We start from the raw sequence: 13597 nt of genomic DNA on the forward strand, positions 1-13597 counted from the left end.
CTGTCTGTCTGTCTGTCTGTCTGTCTGCTGGTCTGTCTGTCTGTCTGTCTGTCTGTCTGTCTGCCGGTCTGTCTGTCTGACTGTATGTCCATCTGCCTGTCTGTCTGTCTGTCTGTCTGCTGGTCTGTCTATCTGCCTGTCTGTCTGCCGGTCTGTCTGTCTGTCTGTCTGTCTGTCTGTCTGTCTGTCTGCCGGTCTGTCTGTCTGACTGTCTTGCGGTCTGTCTATCTGCCTGTCTGTCTGACTGCCTGTCTGACGCTCAATGCTGCGGTGATTTGTTGGTCCTGACGCGTAGCGAATAGCGCTGTTTTCCCGCCTCGCCGACAAGATTAATGACGTTGGCCACAAAGCAAATAGCCGGAGTGAAATAGCGGTTTAAGGTGATGGACCTACTTGAGGAAGGTGGCCGTAAATCTGTCGAGTTGGGATCCGGATCGCCGCCAGAGGAGGAAGAGGAGGAAGAGGAGGGTGCCGACGCAGCCATCACCACAAGTGTTCAAGTCCTCAATCACTTCCAGAGAAACTGCTCCTGTTTCAGCAGACAACACAAGTCAAGCTGACTCTATAGGGGAGATTCATGAGGAATGCAGCAACACCTGCAGAAGCAATGCTTCTTTATATCATTATTACATTCAAGCAGATTTTACATCTTATAGCCCAAAAGAAAACATCTTTGGTTTCAAATAGCCTGTCTGTGGCACTTTATTGTTTTCTTTGACATTTCAAACACTTTAAGTTCTTTAGATTGTAACAATAGCAGAAGTTCTCCTGGAAATAGAGACCTGGAAAAAGTAAAGTGCATTAGAACAGAACCTTAACAAAGACCCATTTCAGCATGAAGGATTATTTCAAATGAAACTATTAAAATCATTGAACCCTGAAGAATGAATCCTCTTTTCTAACAGTCTACACACACAGGTTGCAGAGCCCTAAATTAATTATTTTTATTTTATTTTTTTTAAGCTATAACTTCACTAAATAAGTCAGATTAGCCAAGAACAAACAAACCCGTGATAATTATGTTTTGTTTGTTTACTGAGAATGCAACTAAAATAAAAGTTCTTTATTGGAATCTGTGATCAACATCCACGGACCCTTTCCATTCCACAAAAGGTTCTTTATAGTGGAAAGGGGTTCTCTAGATTTGGTTCTTTTAAGAACAGTTCACTGAAAGGTTATTTTGGGAAACCAAAATGGTTATTCTATAAAATCACTGCAAAACCCTTTATTTGGAAGTGTGGATCAGTAGGCTAGATGTCAGATCCGTTCAAGACGTCTGCATTGAAACAATCCCTGTGAACTGAAACAGGGCTCTGCAAGTTTCTTTCTCAGAAATGGATTTGGCTCATCATCATGCCAATAATAGGAATCACACATTGTCATGATTAATAGCCCAAACACGTAAGTATTGATTAAGAAATGGTGCACATTGATTTCTCAATTCAGATGACGAATGGATGATTGAAATTGATGACTGTTGGAAGATTAATAGAAATCTGATTTTATGTCCTTATGCAATATAGATTGCCATTATTAGGTTCAAATATAGGCAATATATTTTTTTCCAGAGAACTCCCCAGACATAATACACAGTTTTACCGATTGAAGGCACTGAGATTTACTTAACGCATGACTGTGTGAAGCACCTGTTAGATGGATCATTTACGGTTTTACTTGACATGATCAACAGAAACATTTGAAAAAAGTGAAGGAAGCCGCTTACCTGGTGAAGGAATCTAGAGAGAATCGCAACAGTGTCCAAAACCTCCACGCGAGTAAATGTGCTCGCGCCTCAGTCCTCCAGAATCAGCTGAACCCTCACTGAAGGATCGCGATGACCTTTCCGAGGCAGTGTTTGACTCGCTGCTGCTGTTTATGCGCAGACGCACGGCTGGTAATCCTCGAACCTGCACAACATCAGACTGCCTCTGAAACACATCTCGCGGCATGCGCGTTACGACAGGTCTGGCACGCGTTCCCGCAGGACTTTGCGCTTAAATGAGAAAGCAAGTCACGAACAAACACTTTTCAAGTTGAACACAACAGCCACACACAACCCAACACAACACATTATTCCTGTTCAGAGGACTCTTGGATGACGACCTTGGAAGATCAAGGACGACAGTGTTTGCAGAACACTAAATGTCATGTGTGTTTCAGCACCTGTTTTTGAACTGGTTGTTTATAATGAATATCCATAGGCTACTTTAGCATTGAGCTCGGAGATTTATATGTTTATGGGACAAGCCGTCCTCTTAACCTTGAAAAGACAAGCTCATGTCTCAGAAGTTTTAGTCCTGGATGTTGGCAAATGAAATGTTTTTCAGACTGATGTTGAAGAAGGATTCCACATGGTGGCAGCAAGCGTTCAATTACTGGAGTTACACTCTCGTGGTTCATACTCGTAGCTCACGCATGCAGTTTTACATTTTTTCACCAAGGAACCTGATTAGATTTCCTTAAGCATTATTTTCCCTATCTTTATGTGATTTGACACGCAGGAATGCATCGAGCGTATAGGGATAAAACTGATGTGAGTATTTGTGCAGGTTTCAGCAGCTGGACAGCTCCTTCTCTTCGTCGCACACATCTGTACAGAGACTCCAACAAAACACAACATTCATTTCTTCACTGGTTCCTCAACTCAGAGGACCCTCTTCAATGAAGAATCACTTTCCGTCGAGCTCTGGCTGGTTCCTCAGAAAGCCAGGCTGGAGTTTCGGGTTCTACAGTATCTGTAGTCCAAAGGAATTTATATTTAAACATTCATTTTAAAACCTTATATTTTAACAGCGTAACTATGTGTTTGCTATCAAACATTTTTCCGTAGAATGTAGACACTGGCGTCATTACAAAATGACGAATACTTTTAATGTTGTTTGTTTTGATATTGCAGGTCTATGGATGTGATTAAACGTTATTTTGAGAGAGAGAGAGAGAGAGAGAGAAACTGTAGGCCAATGGATCATAATCGCTGCTGAGAGATAATGTCCCAGAAGTCGCCGCAAGATGGCGCTGGTATATTAATAGCTGTCCGCAAAGCTCATTCGTCATTTGCACCTGCTTTCTTCTATGCAAATGTTATGTCATCATTTATATTAAAAAACCCTGAGACACACTTAGTATGTATCAAGCAAAAACCACCAATCAATCAAACAAATAAAAAAATAAATATTTTAAGTTATGTTTGTATAGCATAAAGAGTGTTCTTTACTTTAGACTTTTTTTCTTTTTCAATGTGCTCAAGTGCTCACAGGCTTCAGGAAACTACTGATAATGATAATCCCTGCAGTAATGGCAGTGTAAAGATTTCATAGCCTAAAAAGAATGTTCAGTTATGTCCACTGAAAAATTAAATACATTAAAAATCAAATTATATATGTATGTGTGTGTATGTAGGCTATTGCAGTGATATATATTTATATTTAATATATATTTCTATGACACACACACACGCACACACACACACACACACACACACACACACACACACACACACACACACACACACACACACACACACACACATATATATATATATATACAGACCCTTTCCAAAAAATTTGAATTTTTTGAATTAGAATTAGAAGTTTATTTATTTCCATAATTCCATTCAAAACGTTAAACTTCCATAGATTATAGATTCAGGGCCCACAACTTAAAGGATTTCAAGTATTTAGTTGTTTATTTCTACATAATTTGGGCTTCCAGCTCATAAAACCCACGAAAACAGGATTTCAAAAAATTTGAATATTACATGAAATCACACAGTAATTACACAGTGATACCATGGTCATTGAACCAGGTTTTGGTTCTTTTGGCAGTGTGGGCAGGTGCAAATCCTGCTGGAAAATGAAGGAAGCATGAAGTGCTCTGGAAATGTCCTGGTAAACGGCTGCGTTGACTCTGGATTTAATAAAGCACAGTGGACCAAAGTCCTCTTTTCTGATGAGAGCAAATTTTGCATCTCATTTGGAAACCAAGGTCCCAGAGTCTGGAGGAAGAATGGAGAGGCACACAATCCAAGATGCTTGAAGTCCAGTGTGAAGTTTCCACAGTCTGTGTTGGTTTGGGGAGCCATGTCATCGGCTGGTGTTGGTCCACTGTGCTGTCCACTCAACGCTTCCTTCATTTTCCAGCAGGATTTGCACCTGCCCACACTGCCAAAAGAACCTAAACCTGGTTCAATGACCATGGTATCACTGTGTAATTACTGTGTGATTTCATGTAATATTCAAATTTTTTGAAATCCTGTTTTCGTGGGTTTTATGAGCTGGAAGCCCAAATTATGTAGAAATAAACAACTAAATACTTGAAATCGTTTAAGTTGTGGGCCCTGAATCTATAATCTATGGAAGTTTAACGTTTTGAATGGAATTATGGAAATAAATAAACTTTTCCATGATATTCTAATTTTTTGGAAAGGGTCTGTATATATATATATGAAGAGTTCAGATGCAAAAGCAAAAGTGCCATCTGAAATTTTCTTCTAGAATTATCATTTTTATCAAGCTCGTATATTTAAGTTCAATAATTTCACTTAAATGGCAATGCAAATTACCTATTAATTGTCATTTAAGTGAAATAACTTAAATATACGAGCTTGATAAAAATGATCATTCTAGAAGAAAATTTCAGATGGCACTTAGAGGCTTTTGCATCTGAACTCTTCATATATATATATATATATATATGTGTGTGTATATAAAAGTATTACATTAATAATTTTGTTGGTTTCTTGTGTACTTTCCAAAGGCAACTTGTTTTATTTTTTTCAGTTTCAGTCTAATATAGCAGTTTATTAAGTTTATTAATTTATCAGACAAACTCTAGTTACACTTTTTTTTTTAAATGAACAGATTACTAATTTTTCTCATAGCACTGCACATTGCCTATAGCAGATTGTTACTTTTTTAAAGCACAAAAACGCTATCTTTTAGAGGAAGGATACTGCTAAGTCAATTAGCTTAATAACATGTTTGAAAAAATGTTATATGTAATATTTCATATGTAGTAACCATTTTAGAAATGCAATTAGGCAGTCAAGTCACAATCTAGCACAGCATCTCGTATCTCAGTGCCTAACAGAATGTGTTGTTTTGAAGAAAAGAAAAAGAAAGTAAAGGAAAAAGCACGGGACGTTGAGTTAGATGTAGAAATGCATTCATCTCTTGATGCAAAGTGTCACTCCAGTCCGTTCTCCAGACATAAGTGATGCTCTTAAACACCCCAAACAACCTTTGATGCTCAGCTAGGCCTGGGTGTATGCTTTTATTTATTTATTCCCCCCCCACATTTAATACTCTAAAATAAACAAGCACATGTTAGATTTGAAGTATGCATGCTTAAGTATGTGTGTCTAAAAGGCTGATTCTGCCAGACTCTCAACAGACTCACATCAAAGGAAGATCAGAGTGTGGCATTCAGATCAGGTCACGCTGAGGCTTAAACACACACTCCCTGCAGCAAACACACATGTGCTGTTGTGATAGCCTGACCATATCTCTGAGTTCTGCCCCGTGGGAACTCAGTTTGCTGGAGACATGTTACTCCTGAAACAGCACTGGGTGCAGATCCTTCAGGTTTCCACTTCATAGTGGGACACTTTCCATCATTTGAGTTATTGCTCGTTCTATAGCAAAACTGACACATCCACTAAAGCACTTCACATGTTATTTTGTGAAGACCAGTTGAAACACATGGACCCGTTTCACATTTCCAGGGTTCTCAGAAGCGGAAGTCGTCAAAGCTGTGTGAACTTCTAAAGCAATGAAAAAGAGATGACGGCAAATATATATTTTTTGTATTTCTATTTGCTGCAAAAGAAAAGTTTCCACGACTTTCCGAAAGACAGATTGATTGTGTTGGTCAGAAGAGAGAAAGATGTCAAATTTGTCATCACTCCCTCAGTTGTTGTATTAGAAACATTATTATTAGTTTTTCTGTCGTTTACTGACAAGGTAATGCAACACAATATATAGTGTTATACATGTGTATTAAAAAAAATAATGCAAATATATAATACTTTACTAGATTTGCAATGTTGATAACTGTGTAAATGCGTCATCACCGTCTGTGAAAAGGGTCCATTATAAATTCTGCTTTCTTTTGTCTTATGTTTTTTAAGTGTCATCTTGGAAATGTGTGAATTTAGTAACGACATGATTAACTGACCATTATAACCAAATGAAGAGTTCAGATGCAAAAGCCTCTAAGTGCCATCTGAAATTTTCTTCTAGAATGATCATTTTTATCAAGCTCGTATATTTAAGTTCAATAAATTTACTTAAATGGTAATGCAAATGACCTATTAATTGTCATTTCAGTGAAATTACTTAACTTAAATAAGCTTTATAAAAATGATCATTCTAGAAGAAAATTTCAGATGGCACTTAGAGGCTTTAGCATCTGAACTCTTCAAATACAGGCTTCTCATGGTGTTTACAAGGGATGGTTCACCCCGAAATGAAAATTCTGACTCACCTGTTTCAAACCTGTATGAATTTCTTTCTTCTGCTGAACACAAAAGAAGATATTTTGAAGAATATGGGTAACTAAACAATTGTTGGACCCACTGACTTCCATACAATGGAGAAAAAAAACAAAAAACTATGGAAGTCAATGGGTCCATCAACTGTCTGGTTACCCATATTCTTCCATTCTGTTCTGTTCATTTCCCACATTTAATACTCTAAAGTAAACAAGCACATGTTAAATTGAACCGAATTTTCATTTTTGGGTGAACTATTCCTTTAAGGCCAAACTTACTGAACATGTATTTCTGTGTGTCACTCTGGAAGGAAAGTACTTGCTACAAGCATGAATGTGAAGAGACAAGTAAGAACGTCTGAATCATTTGTCCTCTTGTTTTGCATGTACAACAACAATAATAAATTATATTTACAATCAGTATTCATTATAATAGAAGTACAAAAAAAGTTGCTGCCTTAAATTTTTAAGTACAATCAACTTGGATGATTAAGTCATTTCAACTTAAAATACATTAAACTGACTTAAAAAAAAAATGTATAACATAAGTTGAAAATTGCTTAACTTATTTTGATGAGTTAGAGCAATGTAAAAACACATGTTGTCATAACTTGTTGATTATATAATTTTGTGTATCATATAATTCAGTGTAAAATAACTGTTTCAACAAAAAAGTTTAAAGATATTTGTTAAATCAATATATTTATAAGGTAAATAAAAAAAATAAAAAAATAGGGCTTTTCTTCTTTAAATAATTTAGAATGTGGTTATAAAAGATTTAGCTCAATCATGCTTATGAATGAAGATCCAGAAAATGATTATGTTTAACTAAACCGGCACAGACACAAGATTTCTCTGATTACATAGAAACAAAATGCATTAAAACACTTTTTATAAGTACTGTGAGTTTGGAAACTAGAATTATGGCTTTCATGGAGTGGTTTTCAGAGAAAACATAATAATAATAATAAAAATGTCACCCCTCAGAATACAGAAACACATTTGATGAAACATTACAAACACAATCTTCACCAATAACCAGTGTGTGTCCTCAATGAGAAAGTGGTTTTATGAATCCAAATAAAATTTGATTTTATAGTGCGTTTAATAAACAAAAATGAGTGGGATATTAAAACCTTTTACAATTTATGCAGAACTGTAACAATTTGCAATTGAAATCATTAAAGCATCCTGACACTAGTTAAGGTGTTGCTGTATTTGCACTTATATCTGAAGAGACAACTATACTGTTGAAAACATTTGAGTTATAGCTAGATCCTCTAAACACAAGTATGGGCAAACATTAGACAAGCGTTTAGTGATCTGTGCCAGGATTTTACCAACGGAGGCGCTGTTGCTGGAGAAGCGTGCCAAAAAGCCCCTTCCAAATATCATTAATAAACGCTTCCTTCATATATTCCAATCTGACTTATGCTGCTTTTAGATGTTGTCATGTGTGAAACGTTTTGTCAAGGCATGAAAGATAACCTCATTAATGACCAAATGTTTACTTTTTTTTTCAAAAGGTTGTGGGCTTTCTGTGCAACTATGTCTTTCTCCATGCAAAACTGCCAGTACAATTCAGACATATAATTAATTATTACCATCATTCTCCTTATATTTAGAGTTAACTGCCAGAAACCAAAATCAAAACGCATTGAGATTGAGGTTAAAATGGACTTGATTTGATATCAGTGTGTGTGAGCGCATCAAAATCTGCACTGAACTTAGATCTGCTATTGCAGTGCATCTGAATATGCTGTATCTAGATGGAGCACAGAAATGATATTCTATTTTATCATTAATACCATAGATGGTATTAAATGAACTTTAGATGACATGACAGTAACACATCTGCCACACAGTTCGTCACGTACGTTTTTCATTGATGCGATTCTGAGATTTGGATGCAGCGCGAAACACTTGAAGAGCGTTTCTTTGATAGCTGGAGGGGTTGTTTGTGTATTTTACATATCAAACACTGACAGCATCTGCAAAATGCTCACGCGTGACATGAAAAACAGAAAAATACAGCTGACGTCAGTTAATGTTTGCTTTATTGTCATTTTTGCTAACTTAAAATCATAATGCCGTCCTTCGAACTCTACGTCTCCTAATAACTGATAAATCTCACAGTGCTCGATCCTCAATCACAGACGCTCAACAGAGTTTCACCGTTTCTCTGTCAGGCGTTTCATACACACTCACACGCTATAAAACTTTGACATCCATTTAACTCGCATTTTTCCTCTTCAAAAAATAAACCTATGCACTTTTAATAACAACTCCACCTCGCCGTCTTATGTTTCGATGGCATGTACAAGTCATTGTCTTTATTTTCACACAATAATTTTGGAAGTTTGACAGATGGTTTTTAATAGCATGCTAAAACACCCCACAAGGAGCGAAAAACTGACACTTTCATTCAACAAAAGCTATCAATATATTTACAGGATAAAGAAATCTTCCACCGAAGACAGAGATCTTAACACAAGTTAAAACTTGTTAATGTTTCGAGTAGCTCAGGGACGGGACACATCATCCAGGGTTCCTTTAGGAACGACTTGAAAATTATATTTACAAGTCCAAGAAAAAGTAAGTCTCGTGAACCTTTTGAATGAAAAAATAAAGTTTTTCGCTTCATTTAGGATCCTGAAGATTGTATTGCACTAGTCTACGTTCATCCGGGTCAACTACACAGGTCTCAGGTCTTCTCTTTTCACGTAATCAGTCTTTTCGTGACTTTTGCTCTTCTTGTTCTGGTGCGTCTTCACGTGTTTGGCCAAATGGTCGCTCCTCATGAACCTCTTGCAGCAGTCCGGACACACGAAGCGTTTTTCCCCCGTGTGAGTCCTCAGGTGCCTCTGTAACTCGTCCGATCTGGTGAAGCTCTTCCCGCAGAAGAGCCAGTTACACACGAAGGGTCTCTCTCCCGAGTGCCAGCGCAGGTGCGCCTTCAGGTGGGACGTTTTCCCGTATACTTTCCCGCATCCGGGGATGTGACAGATGTGCTGCTTCTTCTTCCCGGGCTCGTCGCTGGAGCTGGACGACTGACAGTTGGGACACCGGCATCTCCGGCAGCGCCGGGCCGTGGCCAAGGGGGATTTGGTGTGGAGGAGGGCTGCGATCTGGGTCTGGTACTGCGCAAAGTCCGTGTGTCCCAACACCAAACCCCTCTGGATTGGGAAGCGGTGGGGACCGAGGGGCGACGGGTGGCTGACGTGGTTTCCCTGCTGAAGGCTCCACCACGGTATATCCTCGCCCGGGTTTGGAGAGAGCTGTCTCGGCTGCTGGTGGACCAGGCCCGAGTGTCCCGGGACGAAACCGGGGATGGAGGGTGGGATGGGGGCCGGCGCCGCGTAGCTGACGGCGGGAACGTAGGTCGGCGGACAGCTCGACTGTAACGACTGCATTGAACACGGCAGCATCTTAACCGGAGAGAAATCATATGGATACGTGGGATCGGCCGGAGGGGTTAACGGGAGCTCATGGTGGGAGGCGTAGGAGCCCTGCAGGTGAGATTTGGAGGATAGTCCAAAGGAGGTATTGCCGGAAAGCGTGGATTGGGGATTCGCCTCGTTACTCCACGGGTGGAAAATCCGTGACGGCGACCCGAGGGTCGTGTCGTAGGGAACTTGAATAAAGTCCGTGTGGGCGGATCCGTGATGATGACCGATCCGGTTACACGTCGCCGCTAAAAGTGCCAGAGGAGAGTGTTTGCTGTTTTCCGGTGAGGAGTTTGGAGTGCGATCCTGGATCGTGAGAAAGAGCCATGTTAAATATTTACACATGACACATGGTAAGAAAAAAACACTTTTGGGGGAAAGATTTGCACACATTTTGCTCAATGATTCCTACAAAATTCTCATGCAAATGTACTTTATTTCACAGGGTTTATGAAGGAATTGAAGCAATATGCAGATACAACTTCAAAAGGAACCAATGAAAGTATTATGGACAGACATTTAATTTCAATTTGCATAACTTTAGCTCCATTGGTGAAATATGTTTAGAATCGATTTCAAGTAACCATTTGACTCTGTATAAAGTTCACACGTGGTTTAGCATTAAATTTACGATTAATGGCAAAATTAGTTACACTTACAATGAGTTTGACTTGTTGGCTTTGCTCCAAACATCACAGTGAACATGCCATAGTAGTCAGTTATTATAGGCTACGATTAAAAAAAAGACGATTTTATATACACTAAAAAAAATAAAATAAAAAAAATCAATAAATTGAAGTTTAATTGCATTCGAAATGAAAGCGTTAAACAGTAGCAAGTTTATTGCACTTTTTGTACCACTGAATTTAGAGATGATTAAAATCGAACTAAGTTCTGTAAAGTAAGAACTTTTACAGTAAGAACTGTTAAATCGAACTGAAAACTATTTAATGAAATTATACAAAGGATTAACGTTAACTAATCAAATTCATGGAAAATGCATTCTCATAATTCTAATGTGCACACGTTTGCTTAACGATCAATCTGAAACCGTTTGAATAATAGTTCTCGGAATAAAACATCTCGTTGTCAGCAGTAGTTTGCGTAGTTCAGAGACACTCAAATAAGTCGAATAAGCTTCGTTTCTCCGCGAGCGACAGAAAGCTTTACGAACGACATTTTCAACAATATCTGAAAGTTTTGACGAACCTGCAGAAATGCCTGTAGTGTGTCGTTCCTCAGCACAGCCACAGCTGCCATGGCAACACTTCCTCGAGTTCCTCAAGCTTCTCGATTTAAAGCAGCCAAATTCAGTTGTTCAAAATAAAAAAGACTTGAGCGTGCAGTGCGTGTTGTGCGCGGTGGCGTCGCGTCCTCTCCTCCAGCTATCCCTGGACTATCTGAGGGAGTGAAGGATCACTTCTTTGGATTTGATAAGGACTTTGGTGGGCCGCCAGCCAGTCAGGAGTGAGATTTATGACTTTGAAGTTCGCCGCTGCCCAATCATCAAAGAAGAGCGGCTCTTTGAGAGGGGGAAGCAAATCCTCTGAATCCACACAAAGCTCCTATGGTGTGTTTGTTGGTCTGGATAAAAGGGCTGATTATTAGTGGGGGATGGGACGGGTGGGGATAAAGGCGGGACAATTAATGAAGTAATCACTATGTGGGAAATGTATATACACAAATAATTGGATTTTCTTGATCAAAGACCCCCTCGCCGCCTGGAGACCCCCGCTATTGGATGCCGGAGTCACCCGATCCCCCTTTCTGTAATTAAGGATTTGTTGTGCGACTATGCGACTGTGTGTTATCTCCAGAGATCTCACGCGGGCTTATGAGATAACTTCAAGAGGAAGGAACCATTTGACTCAGTATAAAGTTCACACATAGTTTAACATTTAATTTACGACTAATGGCTAAATTAGTTACACTTACAATGAGTTTGACTCCAAAAATCACAGTGAACAAGCCATATCAGTCAGTTATTATTCCCACAATGTAGCTTAGATAAGTTTGCAGTGGTGTCTTTCAAAATAGAATTGTTCAAATCTAGTGATTTAACAATTAGAAATTGCAAGTTGTCCTGCATGTGAGAAAATGCAGTTTGCTCACACTTAAGATTAGGGTCAAATTCTCACTATCAACTACGACTTTGCCTCACTAAACTCATAGTTACTGCTTATAAGTTAAATTGTAGTTAATAGTTAAGATTAGGTAAAATACGGTCATTCAGAATAAGGCATTAATATGTGCTTTATAAGTACTAATAAACAGTCAGTAATATGATGCTAATAAGCAACTAGTTAATAGTGAGCATTAGACCCTAAACTAAACCGTTACCTAACATTTTAATTGAATTACAAATAACCCAACATGAAATATGTGATAACACTTAATAAGGTTTCATTAGTTAACATTACATTAGTTAACATTCACTAATAATGAACTGCACTTCTACAGCTTTATTAATATCTGTCAATGTTAATTTCAAGATTTACTGATACATTATTAATATCAAAAGTTGTATTTGTTAACATTAGTTAATGCACTGTGAGCAAACAATGAAACGCTGGATTTTTAATTAACTAACGTTAACAAAGATGAACAAATACAGTGACAAATGTGTTGCTCATGGTTACTTCATGTTAGTTAATACATTCACTAATGTTAACAAATGAAACCTTATTGTAAAGTGTCACCAAATATGTCTTAAACACACGACTTCGATCGACAGAGAACACATTTTCCCACAGAGGTTTTTTAACAAATAATAAAAAATAAGACTGGGTTGTCAACAGAACGGCTCTCAAATAGCATGCACTAATTGATTGTGACTAAAGAACAAAAGGAACAAGTGCTTATTGTTCTCATAGTTGAAAAGACAAATTATTTCGTAAAGAACAGTCCCACACCACCCTGTGCAAGTCAACGTCGACCCATCAAGGTGTGGAGATGACACGATGATGATGATGATGATGTCTTAGTTGTGTGATTTGCAGGCTGGCGAGAGGAGGAGATCCAGTCTTTGAGAAAGTCTGAACGTTTTCCAGTTCTCCTCCCTCTTCTCCACCCCAAACCAGTCAAGCTTTCAATGCGACCCAGTCTCCGACACACGTGACGCCTCCACAGATATTACAGGAATCGAGCATCGTAAACGAGTGCTCACGTGAAAAATGCTTCAAAGTTTAGTAGTTTCTAAGTTTTGCGGGCGAGTAAACTGTCACATCAGTGAGCGCAGCTTCAATGTGAGCATGAGACTAAATAAAAACAAGACAAGCAAACTCCCACAGAGAGATGCCTCTAATCTATGACTTTTTAAACTGTCCCTTTCCAGCAGTTTGGAGTGCTTGATGTTGAAGCAGATCAGCTCTTTTGATGGGATTAAGGTTTCTCACATAGTAACGGGGGAAGGAGGGGGAATCCCACAGGGAGGAGGGCTCAGTTTTCCTGAAGTCCTTAGAGAATCGCAAGGGGACACAATTCTGTTTATTCTTCTTAACAGTCACTGTTTTAACTAAACATCTCTCTTTACATAAGAGCATATTCCTGGGTCCAGACAGCTTAATAACGGCCACACATTTTGGCAACCTTAATTCAGGTTATCCGGTGCATGCAAAGAGTTTTAAAAGTAGCATCACACGATAAATGACAAAAGTGCAAAT

General features: G+C 38.6%; 2 protein-coding genes across 3 annotated transcripts in view; both read right to left on the minus strand.

Annotated features, from left to right (window-relative positions):
• gad1a (glutamate decarboxylase 1a) overlaps window positions 1-1985 on the minus strand; it is a 75519-nt gene extending 73534 nt beyond the window's left edge. For both annotated transcript variants that reach the window (XR_014607562.1, XM_084123058.1), the window contains exons 1-2: window positions 1724-1985; window positions 394-529 (exon numbers count right to left, since the gene is read on the minus strand). Coding sequence is in view for 1 of the 2 variants with exons in the window: in XM_084123058.1 (XP_083979184.1) it covers window positions 394-484 (91 nt within the window). In the remaining variant the exon portion in view is untranslated. The remainder of the gene's footprint in view (window positions 1-393; window positions 530-1723) is intronic.
• Window positions 1986-8797: 6812 nt separating this feature from the next.
• Window positions 8798-11337, minus strand: sp5a (Sp5 transcription factor a). The gene is made up of 2 exons (XM_084123469.1): window positions 11145-11337; window positions 8798-10241 (listed from the first exon to the last, which is right to left on the minus strand). Exons 1-2 carry the CDS (start codon window positions 11193-11195, stop codon window positions 9183-9185), a joined length of 1110 nt encoding a protein of 369 aa, XP_083979595.1. The 5' UTR covers window positions 11196-11337; the 3' UTR covers window positions 8798-9182.
• Between the last annotated feature and the right edge of the window lie 2260 nt (window positions 11338-13597).

The sequence above is a fragment of the Abramis brama genome (assembly GCF_963993115.1).
Source record: "Abramis brama genome assembly, chromosome: 8".
NCBI lineage: Eukaryota > Metazoa > Chordata > Actinopteri > Cypriniformes > Leuciscidae > Abramis > Abramis brama.